The 23,993-nt window shown below is 36.6% G+C and overlaps 1 protein-coding gene across 1 annotated transcript in view; it reads right to left on the reverse strand.

Moving 5' to 3' along the window:
• Positions 1–23,993, reverse strand: part of Tmem244 (transmembrane protein 244) — a 47,814-nt gene that overhangs the window by 20,450 nt on the left and 3,371 nt on the right. The window contains exons 2-4 of the mRNA XM_013026779.1: positions 6,635–6,720; positions 5,015–5,088; positions 875–1,000 (exon numbers count right to left, since the gene is read on the reverse strand). Of these exons, the coding sequence (XP_012882233.1) occupies positions 875–1,000; positions 5,015–5,088; positions 6,635–6,720 (286 nt within the window). The remainder of the gene's footprint in view (positions 1–874; positions 1,001–5,014; positions 5,089–6,634; positions 6,721–23,993) is intronic.

The raw sequence follows: 23,993 nt of genomic DNA on the forward strand, positions 1-23,993 counted from the left end.
ACTTTGCCTAGTATGCTTTTGAAACCATAGTTGGGGATACTGAAGGGGAAAAAATGTAGGAGTGGAAAAGTAAATTTTGAATGGATGGATAAAAATGTCATCTCCTAAGCCAGGCACCAGTGGCTCATGCCTATAAGCCTAGTTACAAGGGAGGCTGAGATCTGGGGATTGCAATTCAAAGCCAGCCTGGACAGAAAAGTCCCCACAAGACTCTTATTTCCAACTAACCACTCAAAAACCACAAGTAGTGCTGTGGCTAAAATGGCAAGAGTGCAATCCTTGAGCACAAAGAAGCTCAGGGATAGCACCCAGGCACTGAGTTCAAACCCCACAAGGGACCAAAAAAAAAAAAAGTCATCTGAGTAATTGCCATTTCCTAAATGCTGTGTCAGGCGATTTTTTTACAACGTCATTTAAATGTCATTACATCTCCCTCCTTTTTTATTTTTTTAAGAGAAAGATACTGATGTCAGAGAAGTGTAAGATGCACTCGTAGTAAAAGTTACAACTGAAATGTGAATGCTTTTTCTTGCATCCAAAGATCTCCAATAGAAATGAAAACATCTTTAAACTTATATTCTTCATAAGAGAATCATTGTTGGGACATTGACAGTCCTAAAATACTCTACCTTTCCTTGAGCCTTGGTTCCTCATCTTTTACCATTTTCAGGGAATACTTTTGTAGAAGGCAAGGTGAATGAGAAAAGAGAATGGGAACCATTCATACATTTATACATTCCAGGGTTGTCCCAAATTGGAAGGTGGTGCTGTCAAAATGTCTCCATGAAGTAAGCAGTTTATAACTCTTAGGGAGTGTTCTAACTATAGCATCAGATATAATACATTTTATTTGCTTCTGTTTTCTTAGACTTACCAGTCGATGTGATAACAACATGGATAAAAGTCACCGAAATGGCATAATCCCAAAGCCATTCTTCAACAACCAGAACAAAAAGCAATCCACAAACAAGGTAGGTAAGCTCTGTCGAGACCAAAAGAACTACAAATAAAAGAGATAATCATCTGAGATTAGAGCAACTAATAATTCTGTAATATAATTGACAGCAAGACTATGAACACTTTCACTAAAGAAGTTTTGGTAAGACTTTTTTCTTTTAATGTCCCATGGTGGGAACATTAAATCCCAGTAGGACTGTGATTGGCTAGATGCAGGAGGCTTGACTAATGTGCTTGGATTTTGAATGATGCCAGTGGAAAAGTTGTTCTCATAGCCATTTATCCCTGTAAGCAAACATACAGGATTAAGAGTGGTGACATGCAGAAATCCTATCAAAAGACAGGAGTCTCTATTTATACTTATCTCAGTGATTCCAGGTATCCTGGATGTGTTACCAATACGGCTAACCTTAGTACTTCCTGATTTCTTCTCTCCTTCTTAGAAAATATCCTTTTGTTTATGTTTCCAGTAACTCACTTAAGAAAGACAGGGGCCAATCTGAGCCTATACAAGCATGGAGTTGAGGAGTTATCTTTGGTTTACTAATCTCTATTAGACCCATTCCTTACCCTGTAGGTGAAATAAAGAATTATTCTTGGCATGGGTATTTCTTTACTCATCACCCCAGAATCTGCTAGACACGGGCAGCATTCAATCTTTTACCCAGTCCTCAAAAACAGGTAAAAATTTCTAATATATTTTATTTTTTGATCATTGTTAGATCTACAGATAAAAATAACAAAATACAATTTCTGTTTCATACTCTTTGCACTTGGTATTTGTGAAGATAAAAATACCACAAGTAAATATTATAATACAACCTATGCATGCAAATATGCTGTTGGATTACAAATCTCATTTTAAAAGGCATTAAAAAAGTAATAAAATTAATGAAAGAATTCAGTTATGAGTTTTTATTTCTGAAAACTCAGAGTAAGAGTTTTATTGAACTGTAGCATTTCTTTGGTACCCAGGAGCAACTAACTTGGAAATAAGTTCCTCTGTGTTTTTGTAATAATTTAATATGTTCAGATAGTCATCTGGGAAGCATAATTTATCACCATGGATAAAATAGAGCCTCATAAATGGCAGGTGTTGATGGAAACACTTCTAAATTCAATGGTTGTCACAGAATAGTTTCCCTGAACACATATAAAGATAGTTATTTACAGGTCAAGATCACAAATCTCTAAGAGCCTTAAACATGTGAAGGGTCAATGGTTTGCCTCTTGCCTTCTAGAAGGTTCCATCAGACTGTAGTAGTTTCAAAGGAGAGTTTTATCAAACTTTAAGGTGACAAATACATTTGATATAGCACCAAAGTCCTTTTGTTAATAATGCCACTTTTTTATTTTAAAAAATTGTTTCTTTCTTTTTATAACCTATCCACTGATTGGTATATCCATATAATTCAGGAATCAATAAATGTGGGCAGGTAAGCACTACATATTTCAAAGCAGGAAATAAAAGAATCACCTTATTTTCTATTGTGCAGAAGTAATTTATTAACCAGCAAGCTGGTGATTGCTCAGTGAACAAGGCATAACACAAACAAGTCCCAAACACCCATCTTTTGAAAGGCATCAAGCTTATTCTTCTTCAAGGTTTCAAAAGTTGAATGAATAATTCATAACTGACTGCATTTCAATTGCATGGATGTTCCTTTGGCCAGTATAGATTGGGTAAGTATATTCCACATCCTAAACTCAAGGAAGTGGCTGTGTTGTTCATGCTGAGCTCTCTTCTACCAGACTGTCTCCTTCTTCCAAGAACATGGAGATGCTTCTTTTATCAGCATTTAGAGATTTTTGTAGGTTAAAGTTCAGCTGCTTGGAAATATGACTTTAGTGCTTAATGAGCTGTATTTGCATATGTTATTGAGGAGTATTTAAGCTCCATTTTTGATATGAAAGAAGAAAGTACAATTTAAAGGAAATCATACAGAATCCGAGGTCAGAACACCAGCATTCTATGCTCACCTTCACAGCTTAAGAGTTTTAAGAACTTGAATAGGATTTTGACATCTGGTTCAATCTGTTCCCTTTTAGTTAAACTGGAAATGGAACACAGTCTTATCTACCTCAAAAATTGCTGCAAGGATTTTAGTTTAAAATGAAAGGAATTTGTAAATTATTGCTTGTGCCAGACACAAGAAAGGTATTAGTAATTAAAATGGTTTCACCTGATATACATTTTCCAGTGTCCTAATTAAAACTTATCTCTTGAGTAACAGAATTATTGAAGCAGACCTTATATCCAGGCCCCTGAGATTACTCTTACATTTTATGTCCAAAATTAAACAACTCTAGATGCTCAAAGCAACAACTTTGAAGAGTGATAGCATTTATCTCCTAAAACCCCAAATTTGAGATTCAATAAACTGTGGGTTTATTGATATCTTTGTGAAAATGTTCTTATTCTGTAACATGATATAAACTGAGCTGGACATCGTGAGATCATCTCTAAGCTTTGCCCTGTATAAACAATCTCCTCCAATAAGTCTTTGTTGTCCTATCTTTATTGACTGGCCTAAAGACAGACTTAAATAATAGCAGTTGAGTTTTAAATCTCTTTTCTTACTTAACACACATATATGGTCTATACTTGACTCTTCTCATTGCTACTATTTCTTTATCAGTTCTGGAGTGTCTTGGTTTAAAAAAAAAAGCAAATTTATTTTCCAATAGGGAGATTCATGAAGAGGAGTAAGTTAAGACAAAACATTAGCTCTATTGCAACTCCTTACAATAATCATAATCATATATATTTTGGGCATCCAAAACTGAATAAATAATGGCACCAGAGAGTTCATGTATTTGAGAACGATGTTTTAAAGGTTTTTATTTGAATTCAGTAATTCTAGGTGACCATGTTTCCTAGACAAATCACATTTGAAATTTAATTTCTTTGGCCATGGGCAATTTTGAATATTTACATATCCCTCCCCCTCCCACAAAAAAAAAGATTGCTCCATGGACTTCTAGTGAATTAATTAGGGAGAAGTTTTTACAGAATATTAAGAATTATTACATGTAGAAAATAAATCTGATCATTTTCTTTACTCTTTTCTATTTACAGATATTTCCAAGGTGTCAATAATGGAAGATGACATTAAAATTTTACTTTTCCGAAGATGAGGCAAACTCACAAACACTCTGAAAAGAACTATGTTTGACATGTAGTCAAACAGAAATAGATGCTTTTATTACCATAAATACAGCTTATGAATAAACAATGTATTCATTAAATTTAAAAGAAAGAAATTTTCTTAAGTATATTCTTTCTTATTGTTGTTTCTCTGCAATTAATTGTATGTTTCATAAAACTTTGTTTTCCAATTGACACATCGTAGCTAAACATTTCTAACATCATGTGGCATTTCAGTTCTAGTATATAATCTGTAGTGATCGGCTCAGGGTAACTGGCTTATCTATCACTTCACACACATCAATTTCCTGTGTGTTGAGCACATTCCAGATCCTCTGTTCTGAAGTATTCAATTAATTATGGTCCATCTTTGATAGACTACTGTTCTGCATATTTCCTCTGTAACAAAGAAGAAAAATAAGGGAAAGCAGAAATGTATGAAGTTGAAAATGGAAGTTTTCTGTGATCCCAGTTGGGAGATAACAATTAGTGGAATAATTTTCTAGACTTCTTATCACTGACTCCATACATTTAATTCTTCAAAAATGAAATTATGTTGTACAGACTCCTTCACTGCCATATTTTCTATTTTGTATCTCCCACTTTTCTACATCAGTTCATTGCTTTTATCCCCCTTTTCTTTACAACACACAAAAACAAAAATTTATCCACAATACCTTAAAAGTTCATGTAAGAGTTCTATTTCCCTTCTCCTTCTTATATTACCCAGTTACATGGTCCAGAACAGCCACTTCAAAATTTTATAACTCTTTTCCTAATTAATTCTTGAAGTCAGATATAATATACCTAAGATTGTCTAGAAAGCCTAATATTTTAACAGTTTTTATTTTAAAGAAGTTTTGATTTTTGGAGGCAGGATTGACAGGATTGAAAATTAATAATAATTACCTTTATAATTTGTGTTCAGCCATGAAGGACTCGTTTTGAAATCAAATGGGGCCAGGATGTCCAAGTCATATACCCTGAGGTGTAACAAATGAAAATGATTTACATTGAAAGAGATAGTTTATAACTGGGCACATCGAAGATTCTCATATAGGCCACTGAGTTTCCTCATGTTGAGCACATTTGAAAACTAGCCAACTTGGATGGCCAGCACATACTAAACCACCACATACTCTTGTCTACATACTCTTGTCAAGAGTCTACATTTTCTTCTTTGCCAATTAAATCCACTCTGTCAACCATTTGGATTTAAATTTATTTTGAGATGTCTGATGTAATCTTTGTAGTTCCTTCTAAATGTGGGAGAACTTTAAATACAGGGAAAGAAAGGGATTAGAGGCACCAAGACCCAGGTTCTAATCCTGGTGGCATTATAATGGTGAACTTGGACAATACTTAGCCTCTCTGGGCTGAAGTTTCTTAGCTGTAAATTGAAGAGATTAAACTGTGAGATTCCTTCTGATTCTAAAAACAGAATTTATAAAGCATATACCTAACTTTCTGCTGTGCCCAGGTTTGCAACTGTGTATTTAGTCAATAATTTAGCTGCCAGCTGGAGCTTTAAGGTCCAATTTTATAAAAATCTGAACCGCTGGCCCAGGTTCATTATAAACTCTTGAACTACCATGTTCAGAGGACCCCAAGTCTTGCCAATTTCCTGCTCCAGGTATGCTCCAGCCCGGGCAGATGCTAGACTATGTATGAGAACTACATGATTCCTCTGTAGGTTGGTAAGCATGTTGAATGACATTCTTTTTCCATTGCAAAAGCCACTCCAACTACTTTTGTTATTAATTTTCAAATTAAAATGGAATTTCTGGCTTGTAATGGAATTACATTATGGAAACATTCAATTTGTTGGAAGTTACTTGTATATATATATATATATATATATGTATATCTACATCTATCTATCTATCTATACATAGTTTATTTCAAAGCAGTTTTATTGGCAACCTAAATTTGTAGAAAAAATTTTCAACCATAGCAAGACAAAAAAATTACACTTCCATAGAAATGATACCATTAAAAACACATAGACTATTTTGATTTTATCACCATAATAACTATTTTTTGGATTATTATTTATTTACATTGGACAAATGAAGACACTAAAATAAAAGAAGCTCTTACGGCTTGGTCAATATAAATTTGGAAGTTACTAAGAATCTAGGCCAGAATCTGGCTAGAATTAGGTATTCTTATCTACTGTCCAAAGCTGCTTCCAATATTTATCAGAAGGTATGTAAGTCAAACCCACATGATCTGTAATCACTCATTTAGTTCAAACTTCCTCTGATTGACTACCAGCTCAGGAAGTAATAGACTCCCATTCTCTTTCCCTGACAGCCATCCACAGAGGTAAGAAGAGTTCTTCCTGGTTCTATTCACTATCATTTCATAATAGCTACTTTGATTATTTTCAAAGATAGGACATCGAATTATATTTATTTTAATTAACTCAAATGCCATAAAAGTCTGAATTTTCTAATCCCTAAAGACCTGTCAAATATTAAACACAAACTCCTTTATTATTCTGTTGGAAGACAATGTGCCACTTACTTGAGTATCAGGCAGAACATGCATAGAGATGCATAGTATACTGTGTAGAACAGGATGACACATACCAGAAGGTTCTGCAGAACAACCTGTGGAGAAGGCAGACATAAAGTCCAAGAGCCTGGACAAGGAGGTTGGGGACCACCTTGGTATGATGAATTGTGATTAGATAGCATTGGCCAGCCTCATATGCTTTAAGACCCATGTGATGGGAGGGACTTCAACATGAACAGGGAAAGCGTGACTGATAGAAGAGGCTACCACAGTTTACATGTGACCCAAGGTCAACGCAGTACAGAAATCACTCACCCTCCATTCCCTAAATCGAGTTTGCTACATGTCAAGATTTATATTTTACCTTGTCAGAATTATTCTACATCTCAGCTGTAGTGATAATAAAAGCAATAAGAACAGGTAAAAAGATTTTTGAAACAAAGCCCCCTACATGATAATACAATAATTAAATCTGTTTTCAAGAATCTGTAGAGTAATTGGCTAAATCACAATCAAAGGTCTTGGAATGGATTCTTTGCACCTGAGCCTTACCAAGTAGGCATCACAGATTAACAGGGACCAGATGGATTATTCAACCATTGTCTAGCCTCCAAGTGGAAAAACATCCCATTGGATTCCAGTCTTGTAGAAGATATCACAATAAATTTCAAATGGATTAAAGGCTTAAATGCCAAGTGAGAAGTTGGTAGAAAATATTTGAAGCACATTTATCTCAGCAAAAGGCTTGACAAGTACAGTATATAAGCTCATACAAATAAAAGGGGCAAGCAAACCAATTGAAAAATGAGCAAAATATATTAGTAGATGTTCCATGTGGAAAAAGGAAAACAACAAAGTAAGAAATAATCAAAGCTTGCTCAACTTCCTAGTTCATATTTTAAAATGCATATATACCTATGTACATATGCCATATTTTTTAATCTATCCAACCATTCATAGGTACTGAGGCTTAGTCTATAACTCATGCCTGAATAAGTTTGGATATAGAGGTATGTCTGTTCTAAGCTGCCTTTGATTCCTTTAAGGATCCATTAAACACATATAAAGGAAGACACTCCTTTATAACACCCAGGAGTGTTATAGCTAGATCATATGGTACTTCTAATTTTAGTTTTTTGAAGACTCCACATGCTAATCTCCATAGTGACTGGACTAATTTACATTACTAACAACAATGTATGAAGATTACTCTTGCCTCAAATCTTCATTCAGAATTTGTTTCTGTTCTTTTGGTTTCTTGGTGATAACCATTCTAAGATGAAATCTCAGTGTAGTTCTGATTTGCATTTCCCTGATGGCTAAAGATATTGAACAATGTTTCATATATTTCTTGGCCATCTGGGCTTCTAACTTTTGTCAGTTCATGTGTCCATTTTAATGCATTATTTGCTTTTTGGATGTTTAATTTTCTTGAATTTATTTTATATATTCTGGATAATTCTAGCTGGTGGATAATTGGCAAAAATATTCTACCATCTTGTAGGTTGTCTCTTCAATCTGGTAATTACTTGCTTTGTTGTGCAAAGGCTTTTACTTTGAAATAATCCCATTTGTCTATTTTTGCTGTTATTACCTTGAGCTACTAGAATTCTGATGTTTATGCCTATAGGTTAAAATGTTTTCTGAAGGCTTTCCTTTAGTAGTCTCAAACTTTCATGTTTTACAATAAAAATTTGGACCCATTTTGAATTAATTTTTGTCAGAGTAATAAGGATCTTGTTTCTGTTTTGTACATGTGGATATCAAATTTGCCAAGCACCATTTGTTGAAGAAATTGTCTTCAATGCATGTTTTTGGTTCATTTGTCAAGAATCAGATGCCTGCAACGGCTTTAATTTTTTTACACTACATATTTATATCAATACTTAAAAAATTGAACAGTAATATCTTCTACTTGAAAAACTGCTAGGTGATTATTTTACTTCAACCCAAAATAGGATGAATAATATAGTCTCTATATTAAGATATAGTTTCAAACAAAATGAGATTGTTGCTATTTCTATATTAACATCAAACTTTAACTATTTTAACTTTGTAATATATTTATTATAAATATTTGATGTTACAATCAAAATAGAAGATTATGCTACATAGAAAGCCCATAAACACTAAATATGTAAAAGATTTTAGAACTAATTTTGAACATTTAAATTGTATTTTGTGAATCATATTTGTATACCTATATTCAGAAACATCTACTTTTCCCCAGCAGATTATAAAACACAACATACAAGTATAACATTAAAGTAATACATTTTTACAATGAGTTTGTAGGAATACTTTGAAAAGCCACACATACTTGTTGTGAGTAGTTCCTTTTTTCTACCTGAATCAGACCATGGCATCCCCGACTTGATATCTTTGAACCCCAGATTGTCACCAGGATTCAGTCAACCATTTTTTTTTCCATTTAACCTAGTCACTGAATTGAGCAGCAGTACAACATGAAGCAGATATGATACGGACCAGTGAAACCTAATCTAGCAGTTGTTCTCAAATGTATAATATCAGACAGACCTTGAGGGTCTGTTAAAATGCAGATTGGGGGACCCTAGTCCTAGAGTCTCTGATTCAAGAGTTCTGGGATAAGTCCCAAGAATCTTTCTTTCTTTCTTCTTTTTGTAAAAATAGGAATCTGTATTTCTAATGATTTCTTACTTGATGCTAGGTCTGTTGTTCCTCTGATCACACTTTGAGAATCGCTTACCTAGAGGCAAGAATCAGTAAGTTAACAGACAACTAAATACTGATTGGCAGTATGGTTGAGAAGTATTCAGAATAGTAAGGAAGCTCAAGGGAGAAACTGGGGTAGTCTGGGTAGAGGTGTGTGTGTGTGTGTGTGTGTGTGTGTGTGTGTGTGTGTGTGTGTGTTGGGACACAGACAGGGAACATGTCTCCAGGAAATGCACAGTAACATTTATCATAGGTGTACATTGGATCAGTTGCCATATCAGGTATTGTCTTAGTTAATCCTTACAAAAATTCTCTTTTGGGTCCATTTTATTCCTTAAAAGAAAGTGAGGATCAGTGAGGTTTATTAACTTTTTACAAGTTTGACAATACTTTCCAGAGCTAAGACTCCAACTCTGCTCTCTAACTCTTAACCATTTTGCTGTTTGTGATGAGCTGGACTGGGCATGGAGAACTGCCATACAGGAGAAAGGCACTTGTGAAGACATGATAAGCTAGAGTGTTGGTTAGAGTGTTCAAAAACTTGAGGTCAATTGTGAAAGGAATCTAATGTCCTGACGAAGACTTCTGAATGTCTCTGAAGGCCTTGGGGAGACTGAAAGCTTGAAGGAGCAGTGTCGATTGGAGGAGCCATTAGGTAGAAAAAGAAGTTAAATGGGTTTATAATAACCTATAGCAGCTGGGGAGCTGGAAATGAGGACAGATGTGCAAGCTACTAAGAGAAAGGAATTGAAAAGTTACATGTGTTAAGGGGGCATGGATTATACCTCCTGATGTTCAGATTTGCTTGACTGAAAGCACAGTAGAAGTAGCTAGATGAGTTTCAACTGATTAGGAATGTAATCATTGATCTAGTAGAGTGCAAACTACATAGTTAATTTAACATTTTTCCAGCAGCTACAGTCATAAAAAAATTTAAAGGGTGAAGTTAATTTTTAATGACACTGATTTAAGCCAATATATTTAGCATTCCAACATATTATAATTTCAACATGTACAAAATATTAAAATAATTAATGAGATATTTTGTCATTTTGTTCATACTATATCTTAGAATGCAGAGTGCATTTTCCTTGTACCACATCCCAATTTTGATTAAGCATATTTCAAAGGCTTAAAAGCCACATGTGACTATTGGCTACCATATTTAGATAATATGGTCTTCACTTCGGCCTCTTGTTCCACTTGATAGTCTAATTATACTAATATACTTCTATGTAAAAATCACTGTACCCAAATTTCTTATTTAATTTATCCTGCACCTCACCTCTAAGCACATATAAAACTATGCACATAAAAAATCCTCTGGGTTTGGTTGATTGTTGTCTGCATATCACATATTCCAAAGCTGAAGCAAAAATTAGTTCAGAAACATCTCAAGTCACGTGGCCTGCATCTGACCAGACTCTAGTCCAGATTATAGGACTTCAGCCCTTTTCTTGACCTGTGCTGTACTACCTAGCATTTAGCAGGTTTAAAATAAAAACATATTGAAAAATCAATTCTTCTTCACCACATTATTTTTAAGATTCTGAAACAGACTTTAATAGGGGGAGTGAATGGTCCAAGGGTATTCATTATCTAATGGTAGAGTTGAGACTAGAAATAAAATCATATTGAATTACTAAAGGAAAAGCCTTAATACTGCCTTCCAAAGGACTGATTATGTAACTTCATTGTGAAACAAATATTATTATTGCACTCTAAGAAAATCCAATACATGTAGCAATTAGATATTTAGCTACTGCCAAAATTTTTATTATTCTTTCAAAAAGATATTTAGGTTCTGGATCAAACTATAAAAATCATTAAGAAATTAATGAGAGGCTGGGAATGTAGCTTAGTGGTAGAGTGCTTGCTTAGCATGCATGAAGCCCTGAGTTTGATTCCTCAGTATTATATCATCATCGACAACAACAAAAAGCCAGAAGTAGCACTGTGGCTCAAGTGGTAGAGTTCTAACCTTGAGGAAAAGAACCTCAGAGACAGTGCCCAGGCCCTGAGTTTAAGACCGAAGACTGGCAAAATAAAAAAAGAAGAGGAATTAATGAGAAATTTAGTTATTTTGACTTTACTGGACTCTTTTTTTTTCTTTTTTCTGTGGGTCATGGGGCTTGAACTCTGGGCCTGGGTACTGTCCCTCAGCTCTTCAGCTCAAGGCTAGTACTATACCACATGTATGTATAGATATGTATATATATATATATATATATATACACACACACACACACACACACACACATATATATACAGTGGAATTCTATGCCTCCATCAGAAAGACTGATATTGCCCCATTTGTTAGGAAATGGAAAGACTTGGAAAAAATTATATTAAGTGAAGTAAGCTAGGCCCAAAGAAACATAAGTCCCATGGTTTCCCTTGTTTGCAATAACTATTACATGTCTAGGACAAGCAAAAAAGGTCAAAAGCTATGTATATATGACCATATAAGATGATGTTAAGTTAAATGAACCCCAAGACAGGGACATAGGGGATTTTTTTTTCTTTCTTGCTATTGTTTTTAATGTACTTATAATGTACGATGTGATTTTTTTTGTTTTTTGTTTTGTTGTTTTGTATGTTCTTTCTCCATGGTATAACTCCTGTTTTCACTGTATTTGATTCCTGTGCCCTGCATCTTATACCTACATTTTACTAATTTGGGGAGGGGAAGGGAAAAAAACGAAATGCTTAAATAGGGGTACAGGTTGACACATTGTAACAATGAGATGTACAAGACACTATGTTGAAAATTAACTTTACAACTTGGGGGGGGAGGGAGGGAGGAGTTGGGGAGGTGGGGAGGGAAGGGATGGTAGGAGAAAAACAAAGGAAGATATAATAATGCTCGATAGGAAATATGCTCATTAGCTTACTCATGTAATTGTCGCCCCTCTGTACACTACTTTTACAATAAAAAAACCATATTTTAAAAAAGTGGGAGGATGGGTAAAAATGTAGATGCAATAAGTATAATATAAATTGGTAAAGATGAGTAAGGGGGGTTCATTATATTTTTTAATATCTATAGATATTTATCCCTTTTAAAAAATTTCTCAAGCTCAGAAGGTGATTGCTTCAGGTTCTAAGCATGGTATTACCGAGTGCCATCTAGCTGGGTTGGGGTTAAGGCGCAGCCCTGTGACCCCATGCAGAGAGGGGGTCTATGGCTGATATCCAGCCATCAACTTGCTGGCAGAAACCTTGGACTCAAGTATGATGTATCATATTTCAGCTTTGCTTCCATAGCTGCAAATGAACTACTGCGTCTCTATTTGCTAGAGCACTTGAGCCATGTGCCTGAGGCGAACACACATCATCCAAAATAGATGATTACTTGTCTAAGGCATCAAGACTACAGAAGTGCTCGAATTGATGTTTCAGACAAGGGATGCGGAGAAAAGAAAGCATTGAAGGCTCGGGACATAGTGACCTGTACTTGCCATGGATCTGCGAAGGTTGTGCTGGATCGCAATAGGAAAATTGTCCAAATAACCTCCTACCTATGACCCAAAGAGACAATAGTCAGTGTACAGTAGTCACTTTATACTCTACCTGTGCTCCATAAAAAATTTCAAAATACCAAAAACAGTGAGCCAGAATGGTTCTGGCCACTATACGTATTTTGTATCATTTCAGCAGGTAATCAGCATGGACAAGAAAGTGGCAGCCGGTGTTATGAATAAGCAGAAACTCCAGTATAAAAGGAAATGTGAGCTATGTGTTTGGGCAGCAACAGTTGGGAAACCTCATTCCTTTCATGACAGTCTGCGAGGAAAGAGGTTCTGAGCTGTTCTCATGTTCTGCCTAATGTGCAAAACACAGACTTCATCTCCTGTGGCACCTGCTGTCATGGGGAGGAGCTCAATGCAAGGCAGTTTTTCTTCATTAATTGGCTGCCTTGTAACCAAGCAATGGTCACCAGGGTGTGAACGAGGTCCACCACGTGTGTAATCAGCATCACTATCCCTTTGTTGGTCTTAACATTTCTGTTGCTTTGAAATGTGTTAATAACAGTGTGGCTCCAAATAAAAGGCAAACCATACTGCACGTGGAGATTTAGTTGACCTCTTTGACAGGAATATTTCATATTGATGTAAGCTTAGTGTCAATTTTACTACAGCAGTGTCCCTCCAGTAAGCATTCTCCAAGTCCGATTTCCACAGGGAAATGTGAGTTCTGTTGAGAAACCACCTGAGACAAACTATACTGTTTCAGATGGAGAGTGCCATTTAAACCAGGAAGTAGCTCATAAAAAAGAATTTTGCCTCTGACTATGGATCTTTCTTCTTTCTTTCTTTTTTTAAGAAGACATTTTTAATTGAATGTTGGTTTCTGCAAAATGGATTAATACTCAAAGTACGTGAGCAGCTGTGATTAACACTGTGAAAATTAGTAAGAAAAATAATGTCCCTTGACTTATCTATGCACTTTTTAGATAACCTAATAAAGTAGTTACATCATCAAAGACAGCAATGTGAAGGCAAACTGAATAATAGAAAATTTAGAGCATAGATGTGGCCTGGAGAAAATCAAGCAGTGAACTATGAGCTAAGATAAGTAATGCTTATAGAAATGGAGATCCTTTGTCAGTCTAACTTGGGGGAACAGCTTCTCCAGGAATAGTGGCTCATCACACCTCAGACTCTTAAATTTACTGTTGCACTGATAGAAAATCTATAAATATTCAGAAAGAATGCTTTGGTTGTATCATTGGTAAGACATTCCAGTCACCAAAAGAGCTAAATTGGTTTCGCTAGTGAAATCTGGACATTTGGTTCCCAATATATAGATGAGCCAATCTTTATATCTTTGAGCTGAGTCAGCTCTGAGTCAGGCAGATGTTTGCCTGACTGGTTTCAAGTCTCTACAAAGGGGAGAGAGTCCCAGGGCTATAAGGGAAAAGCCTTTGCAGTTTTTCAAGGCACTAATATCTAATAATGTATGTCTGGGGAAGGAATCATGGATAGACAAGGGACTTATGTTTGGCCGACTGACTGAAATACGAGAGAATGCTCTCAAACTTCTTGAACATCCCATGAAATATGGTGTATACACATAGCCTTATAGAAACATGTATGAAACACAAGCGCGCACTTGCATGAACAGTAGATTTTAGCATGACCAAATGAAACACACAGCCCATGTCCTAAGTTTGCTACTGGTGACATGGTATGTCAGTTGCCACTCATTACAATCAAAAGAGTATCTCTTTGTATGTGGGAGATTGGGTAAACAGTATCAATAAAGGCTAGGAACAAGATTGTATAAACATAGATGAAAGCAATGGTCACCAGGGTGTGAACGAGGCAACATGAACCACAGAGAAGCCACGCTGAGATAGCTGACTGCCAATGAGTAGGACTCTAGCCGCTGGGAGAGGCAATATAGAACATACATGGTTTCTAACTCCTGGTTGGTCAAGAAATGCCCATGTAGGGCAAGTTCATGAAGAATATCATCATGGGCATGGAAAGTTTTACTGTTACCATGAAGTCATGAAGAAAAATGTGTTTCTAATACAACGCTTGGTCTGGTAAATTTAGGCTTAGGGAGATGATCTCTTAAAGTATATGTAAATCAGCCAAAATAAAGTAAAGGTGTCATTTTAAGATCCGGAATATATGTGAAGGCCTGTTTTCCGATGGTCATGCAGCACAATCGATAGATCTTCGAGTTGAATTTCTACATTATCTGTGATCACAGAAATTCAGTTCTCTGATCTCAATGCTAATTCACAAATAAGGAGAGCAGAGTTTTTGGAGAGAAGGCAATGGAAGTTTATCAATTTTGTCAGGCAAAAGGAGAACTGTCATAAGTTGCTATCTCAAATGACTCATTTATGCTGGTCCTGGGCTTGAACTTGGGGCCTATGCTCTGTCCCTGAGCTTTTGTGATCAAAGCTGGCATGGCATTCTGCCATTTGAGCCATGTGCGTGTGCACACACTGTGTGTGTGTGTGTGTGTGTGTGTGTGTGTGTGTGTGTGTGTGTGTGTAGTTAATTGGTGATAAAGAATATCATGGACTTCTGGCTGACCTGGCTGGCTTGCAACCCTGATCCTCAGATTTCAGCCTCCTGAGTAGCTAAGATTACAAGTATGAGCCACCAGTACCTAATATGGGGGTTAGATGTTTAAAGGAAAGCCCAGGAGTATGAGCTTCAGGATATATATGCTGCGGCCTGAACTGTTCCACAGAGTGGCTTTGGGTCTGCTTATTTCTCATGGTGCTGGTACTAGATCCCCAGGTTGCATCCCTTTTTGTCCTGGATTTTCCTTCACTCCTGTGGTCCTCAAGAACTGTGATGAAAGCTCCTAGAATTCACAAACTTTATAGACCATGATAATGACAATTTGCCTTGTGAAGGTTAACATATATTTGTGACTTTAAGTATCACTATCCCACAATACTGTTTAATATGTGATATTCATGTAATCATCTAAGCTCAACTTAAAAAAAAAGGAAAAGAAAAGTGAGAGAAGGGGTGGATTAGGAGGGATGGGTGACAATGTTGTCAGACACTTTGTATTCATATACTGTTTTGTAGAATGGGAACTTTTTTGTACAATTACTTACAGATAATAAAAAATAAAAAAAATTCCATCAAGTAAAAAAAAAGTACAGTCTTTAGAGAAAAAAAAAGAACTGTGATGGATTGGTGTGAAGGTGTGCTGTAATAGGTTATTTGAGATGGGAGGAGTCAAGAAGAAAGTAAAGGGGGAAATGCCTGAAATAAAAAAGAAAAAGAAACTCATGTAACTGAAGGAATGGTTAGTAAAGTGAGTTCATTGTTGGGCTAAATCTATAATTGTGATCCTATTTAGGTGTCTTTTCTTATTAACTCTGAACCTGTCCTCAGGAGCAGGTCAAGGGGCTTTTCTCTTGGGGCTGAGATTATTGGAAAGTTCAGTGGCAGTCTCTGTTAGGACTGTGTTGATCTGGATGTCAATTTGTTGCTGAACATGTACTTTAAGGAAGCCTAAGGAGAAGCCTAAGAAGAAAGCAAGATTCATATCATGGTATGAATCCACAGTTCGTTGTCTGAACCCTTCAAATCGTTCAGGTTGTGTCAACTTCCATTTTCCATTGAGGCTTTTGAAATGTAATGGTAGAATATAACATGATGTTAAGAAGAATCTGTTGCTTCTAAAGTAGTGTGAGATGGACCATGCACTGCAAATTTCACCACCACAGTATCACCTGTGCTAAGACAGACAGGGCATTACATTCCAATAATGACAGAACAGCTGAAGACATTCATTTTCCCTTCAGAACAATTCTTTTGAGTCTTCTGCAGTGGGCATACCACACACATACACATCACAATGAGTGTCAAAAACAGAAGTCCATCCCTCTTTTTGTGTTATACAAAGCTGATGACAGAAAATGTGTTCCCATGTCTGCCAGGTAGAAGGGAATTTATGTAGACCAAATTGCGGCTCTGTCCAATGAGTTCACAATGAAGGTGAGACACTTCCTTTGGATGTGGGAAGACTTTAGGATAACAAATGATTAACCACAACCAAATTGATGGTGGTAATCGCAAGGGTAATCCTTTCATACATGATATAATTTACAGCAACTTTGAAGGTGAGTTTCCTGGAATTCTTTGAGGTTTGTTTCTGATCAAATGACTAAATCTAGTCTATATACACACAAACATAGAAGTATTCACTCGAGTACCCACAGGAGCACTCAGTAACATGATTGGTTCCTCTGCCAATCAGCTACCAGCCTAGGTAAACTGGAGCATCCACAGGAGTTCAAGGGCTCCTATATTCACTTCAGCATCAAGTCCTCTTCAAGCAAGGTAAGAATCTTGCCTGATGGCAAAATCAGAACAGAGTCCCAATGTGGCATTTCATGAAAACTCAAGGCCTAGAAGAAATTTGGAAAAAGTCTCCAAGGCAGAGATCAAAGATGATAATGGAGTGTCCCACATTTAAGAAACACCAGAGGCATTATCTCCCAGAAAAACAACAACAACAACAAGAATTTACCAGAAGGAAAAGCTTTGGGTAGATGAGCCAAGCTGGACATTTTTGTTGTCAAATGCTCTTCCATGCCTAAAAACACCAGAAGACATTGAAGTAGAAAGAGAAGGAAAAGCAGTTATCAGATGCAGCCCTGGCTCAGCAGAGCGAGGTGGTAGAAAACTAAGGGCTGGGAATTAAGGTTAGTGGGTCTTCAGCTCCCAAGATCCTTTCAACTAACATAGCTACGACCAGCATCAGGATGTGAGGCTCACAGTAAAAATATGTGATGTCCTCGTTTTCTAGGACCTACGAAACAAGTATCTGATCTCTGATCTTGCCAAAGCTGCCAAAGTCTTGGTAACTTCCAGAGTCACGGGAACATGTTGTTTTGATACTTACTTGTACTTTCCTGCTTCCTGGCTCCAGGGCTTCTCTGAAGGGCCAAGTGTGTCTTTGGTAGGCTGGGGCTCTAGGTAGCTTAGCCTGGTAGCTGATTGGCTGTTATTGGTGGTTGGAACTACTCTCCATGTCACTCCCTTGATCTCTGAAGAGGGGCAGGGGGGAGTAAGGGAGGAGCCATTCAATGGGACCCCTGTGGGATTTGGAGAGTTTGGGACATAGGTGTATCAGGCCCCCAACTCAGCAGGGACAGAAGCTCCAGTGTTTGGGATATTTTTTTTTTAAGACTTCAGCCTGTTCACCTCTTTACCGAATTTGTTATTATTCTTTATGATATCCCAAGAATAAACTAATAAATAATTCTCAATAAATTTACTTAACCAGGGAGAGTGTCTTTATAAACTTGTGAAGTCTAGTTTTTATGTCATGGAATTTTGAGGCGTGTCTCAATTCCCTAGAGATGGACAAAAGACAAGGTTTGTTGATACCTGGTATGTGAAGTACCAAGTTACTACCACACAGACCTTGTACCATTTAATCCTGACCACAATGCTGCCTCATAAGAATCATGATCCATATCGATGATAAGACCACCTGCTGATGCTTTGTTTTCTGTGGCCCTTCCGAGTCAGGAACACCTTGTTTCAGGGGTGTTCACTACTCTGGGTCCTCAAGCTGAAGTGAGAGGTGGAACAGATGTTCACTGGCGGTTCTATGGGTTTAGAAAATTCTCAGGGACTAGCAGCTATGCTTTCTGCTGCATGATCTAAGAGCACTGAGAAAGCCATGAGCTGTATCTGCTAGCAGAAGAAGCACACCTTCCACTCTCTACTCATGCTGCCCATGCACTAATGGGGACCTGTGGGAAGTTCATCTTATCCAATGGCTCCTCTTCCTTTTGACACTGTGGTCCCTGTTCTTCTTCTTGTGCCCCCACTTGTGATTTTAGCCTCAGACTCTCCCTGCGGCTCTTCTTTCTCTCTCCCCCTCTTTCATTCTCCCAATTCAAGGGCTCCTCAACCACATCCTTCCAGAAAACAGCCACATTCTCTCTACTATCTGTTTTTCAGTCTCTTGTGTGAGCATATTTTTAGAAGAATAAAACATTTCAGCCTTGTCAGGATATAAAAGTAGTAAGAGCTCAAGTTCAAGGCCAACCTGGACAGAAATTCGCAAGACTCTCAAAAATAAAACAAACTCCCCAAACGTCTGGAGCTGTGGCTCAAGGTCTAGAACCCAGTGGGGAAACCCTAGGGTTCAAGCCCCAACACCACAAATAAAAGAGAAACAACAACAACAAAAAACCCAACACCCTCAACATTGAGCATTTCTTTTCATTGAATTCTTTCTATAGAAAACCTAATGAGACAATATCACCTCTAATGTAAGAGCTGGGAGAAAAGAAAAACATGAACACATTTCCCACTGTTATCTTGCACTTAGATGAAGGTCAGTTCTGGGTTCTGTTGGTTCCTTTGTGTTCACTCTCCCCATTCGTGTGCGAGGCATACTGAAGTGCTTTTCTGTTCCCGGGAAAGGTCAATGCCACTCCCCGACTAGAACTAGCTGCACTTTTCTTCAGAAACTTAACTCCCACTCATTATCCAGGCCTGAGCTGACACCTCACTTCCTCCAAGAAGTTTCCCTGCTTGGATTATTATTCGACCTTGGGTGCTTTCTCTAGTCTCTCGTTAACACACCCTCACTAGTCGGCCTATGGCGAGTAATTACCTGTAACTGAAGATTTATCACATTCTAATACAAAATCACTATAAATGTAATTTCTGTCTTAAAAACCTTCTGGTTTTTTTTGTGCACAATTGCATGATTCTGAAAGTGGAATAAACAGGCAGAAGTCTGCAGTTGGTGAAGATTTAAGATAGATGAGCTTTATAAGCTGCTTTTCAAAAACTGTTACAACTGATCTTCAAATCATGTGTTTTGGGGATAAGGGCAGTGTCAGTGGTTCAACGCAAGCAGGGCATTATGTGTGCTAGAAGTGTTCTACCACAAACTGCATCCTTAGCCCAATTTTCATCTTTTTTGATCAAAATATTTTCATGCTGGCCTTCCTTTTACCCTCAAAGCAATAGAGTTTTTTTTTTTAAATGAGTTGAAACTAATGGATCAAAATGAGTTGAAATTAAAGACTACAAATATATAACAGAGTAGAGGAACATTACATTCATTGGAGTTTTCAGATCCTCCTAAACCAAGAACATTTCTTTGTAAGACTAGATGGTCTAAGTATATCCTAGCCAGCCACCAATGTGGGCTCAGAGGTTCAGAGACCTGGAATACTCCAGCTGCAGAAATCCTTCAACCAGCTTTCCAGTGTCTACACTGGCTTCACTGGGCATGATTCAAGAAGGAGAAAGCTCTTATTTCCTCCATTCTAGAAATGACAGTTCCCTCTGTTTATTTATCTCTTGAAATCCTCTTGTAGCATTCAATAATACCCCAGTGGGGTGCCTTCCCCATATTGTTTTATACTTTAAATAAAACTGCTAAAAGACACAGAGTCCAATTCTTCTTTTAAAAAAGTTTTATTTTATATTAGCTTACATTAGTTATATATTATTGCATTTCCACATATGTTTACAATATGTTCTAATCAACCTCAGGATTTAATTCTCCAGTCATACTAACCCCATTTGAGCTAAGAAGGGATAGGTGATGGAGAGATAGGTCCATTTAGCGCACTAATGTATATGTGGTGTCTCATATGACTCTGAGCACATAGTATGTCCTCAATAAACATAAACTGGATGGCTTAATATGAATTCAAGAGATGACAAAATAGAAATTGCATTACTTAATTAGTATCTGTTATGACTGATCTGAGCCTGGCTTTCACTGTACAGTACCCCCAGATAAAAGCAATCTTTGCTGTATAATGCAGTAGTAATCAATTAGCAGGAAATTAGTCAGTGTTGACAATCTGCCCAAAGCTCTTTCAAACGTCATTGGAACACAGAGGGAGGAGTAAGATGAGACAAAAATAATCACACAGTAAACAATTAGAAAAGGCAAGTATATCAACAGTCATCTTCTGTAGAGCATACTTGCACAAATTAGCTCACAAACAAAACAAACATAAAGGGTAGTATTATAACCTTATCTTATAAGTGAAGAAGCAGAAGCTCAGAAAAATTATTTTCACAGAGCCATTGTAATTTTTTATGAAGTTTATGAACTTCCAATCAGAATGTAAACATGATGTTTGTGACTACTTCATAGAAAAGAAGGAGGTCAGCTGGACTTCCTAATGATTCAGGCTCTTGGTAAAAATCACAAAGATGTGCTCACTTCATACTTAGTCTACATGCCCTCTATGTGGTTCTCAGACTTCCTTACTCTCAATCCTGCTATCTGCATTTTAATAAACCTCTCAGGTTACTGCAGTGCAAGCATCGCCTGAGCACTCTGGAACCTGTCCAGGTAACAAACGCTTCCAGGCAGGAATTGAAAATGGGAATCGGATGGAGATTTGGGTTCTTAAACAAAAAGGGAATGAAACAAATTTCTTACTAAAATGAACATATGCAACATTATTTGACTAATAATAAAGAATGTGCACTAAAACAAAAATGGGACACCATTTTTTCCTACTCAATTAGTCAAGTTATTTTTCCTTTCAAAATCTGAATAACTTGTTAATGAAATGGACATGATTCTAGACTGCTTGCCTTATTAGAATTTAGGACAAATGTGTTAGGAAATGACGTTCAACTGTATTGTTTTTCTTGGTTTCACTTTAATCTGAAAATTTTTTAAAGCATAGTTCCAAATCTAAAATATATCTTTCTAGGAGAAAGCAAGCAATTTTTTTTCAAATGGTGTTTGTCCTTATGGTGTAAAATTATGATTTCTTGTATTTTATAATTTTTAGTGAATGCAAGAGAAAAACCTAGTCTCCAGCAGTTAAAGCCTGCATGGCTTTAGGCAAAGTTCTCAGTAATATTTGGATGTATAAAATAACGCTGTGGTGTTTTAACTCTTTTTGTCCATCTCATTTTCTTTATAAATATTGTGTTAGCTTTTCTGGAGGAAGAATTCATTTGTTCATGATTCAGAAGTGTCCGTTTATGGTGGTAGGAAGGGCATTGGTACACCCAGCACTTCACATGATGGCAGCCAAGAAGCAAAGAGAAAGGATTCAGGAAGAGTCCAGGGCAAGGTAGAGTCCCCAAGGACAAAACCTACTGCCCTACTTATTCCAACTAAGCCCTGCCTCCTATCCTTCATCACCTCCCAATAATAACATCACTTTTTGACTCCATCCACTCATTAGATCACAGACCTCAAAATCTAATCACCTACCTAGGGAAGAGGTAACAGAGTTAAAAAAAGAAATGCACTCATTACCTGTCTTATGAAGCTGTAAATGCTCTATAAATCACCTCTGCTATAATAATAAAGCATATTTTTTAAAAGTAATCTAATCATCTCTGGAAACACCATCATAGACACACCCAAAAAGTGTACTTCATTGGTCCCACAGGTGTTTCTTACCCAGTCAAGCCAACAAGAGTAACCACTGCATTTATCTAATCTAAAATATAGAATGTACGAAAGAATACAATATAAAACAAATATACAAAAATGTGTCATTTCAACGTTTTCACCACTAGGGTCTATTCATGGACTCCAGATTAAAATTGTTAGTTGTCAAAGATAATTCCAAGTCTTACTATATAGGTACATTTAAATATAAATTCCTGTAGGGAGAAATTATGCACATTCTCATTAGGAAATCATCAACCTATTCCTTATATGTACAACGATAGCATGTGCTACAAGTTGAATAAATATTTGTAGGATTAGTATTTTAAATTGTTTCTTAAGTCTGGTACTGCTATCTCACGCCAGTAATCCTAGCTATTCAGAAGTCTGAGATCTGGGGATCACAGTTTTAAGCCAAGCAGGACAGGAAGGTCTGTGAGACTCTTATCTCTAATTAACCACCAGAAAACCAGAAGTAGAGCTGGGGCTCAAAGTGGTAGAGCACTAGCATTGAGCAAAATTGCTCAGGGACAATGTCCAGGCTCTCAGTTTAAGCCCTATGACTAACAAAAACAACCAAAAATTCAATTTCATCATTAGTTTCTTCTAGTTCTTGGGAACTAAAAGTTTACTTACTCAATGGGAATAATAAAAACGGTTGCAAGATTGGTTAAGGAAAATGTCTCTGCATCCACTCAGCCCCATTTTACCACCACTGAAGATCCACAATAACTTAATAGTTAAGCAGTTGCTGGCACCATTCACCTATTAGCCCTACAAGAAGGGCTGACATAAGAAGTAATGTCCAGAAAAGTTCCCCAAAACAAACAGAGTAACTGGTCTGTCTCAGTGTATTTGCTGCTGTTAAGCAATTAGTAAGACAAACATCAGGAATACATATATCAGGAAGGATAGAATATGTTAAGTATTCTTGTTACTGTTAGGAGGATTGGAGTAGTTTGGGATCAGAGGTACAGTATTGGGAGAAAGTAAACTAAATTTTCTTGTTTTCAACTACTGGTAATCCATTTTCAGTCCATGTAATATTTTCAAATTTCTTCCCAGAACTTTTAGGTTCTAAAAGGTCTTAAACACTTTAGGGAGAGAAGCATGGTGGTATCCCCAACTCCAGTGAGGCTGAGGCAGAGAGATCTCAAGTTCAAGACTAGCATATATATATATATATATATATATATATATATATATATATATCATAGATAGATAGATAGATATAGATAATAGATATGATCTTGTTTGGTCTCAACAACAAACCCCTGAATCCTTCAGAGGCTGTTTCTTCTTTGATTTTCTAAACTCTCAATAGAGTATTAATTAATTCAGTCTCCAAAGTATTCAACGTAAAAAATGAAAGTATAAATAGATATTATTGTCAAACTAAAAGCCATTGTAGAGACTTGGGGAACCAAAAATATGAGCATAAACAACCAGTATCACCCACAATCTTACTACTCAGAGAGCAACTTACTATTCAGAGAGTAACATGAGGCCCAAATAAACCTCCAAGTTAGATTGCTGTTAAACAACCCTCCAGTTCTTTTGATCAAAATCTGTACCTTGCAGAGGGGAGAAGTGAGAACTTACATACCTCTCTACAAAGACATACAAATTACTTATTTGTCTTTAGATGCTGGCATCATGAATAGCCCCTCTGTTATGTATTTTGTAGATTTTTAAAGAAAGGGCTTTTTAAATTGTATATCCTAAATTCTACTTAATATTTACCAAAATATACATTTGTTATATACAAAATATA

The sequence above is a fragment of the Dipodomys ordii genome, unplaced genomic scaffold, assembly GCF_000151885.1.
Source record: "Dipodomys ordii isolate 6190 unplaced genomic scaffold, Dord_2.0 Scaffold97, whole genome shotgun sequence".
In the NCBI taxonomy this organism is placed as follows: domain Eukaryota; kingdom Metazoa; phylum Chordata; class Mammalia; order Rodentia; family Heteromyidae; genus Dipodomys; species Dipodomys ordii.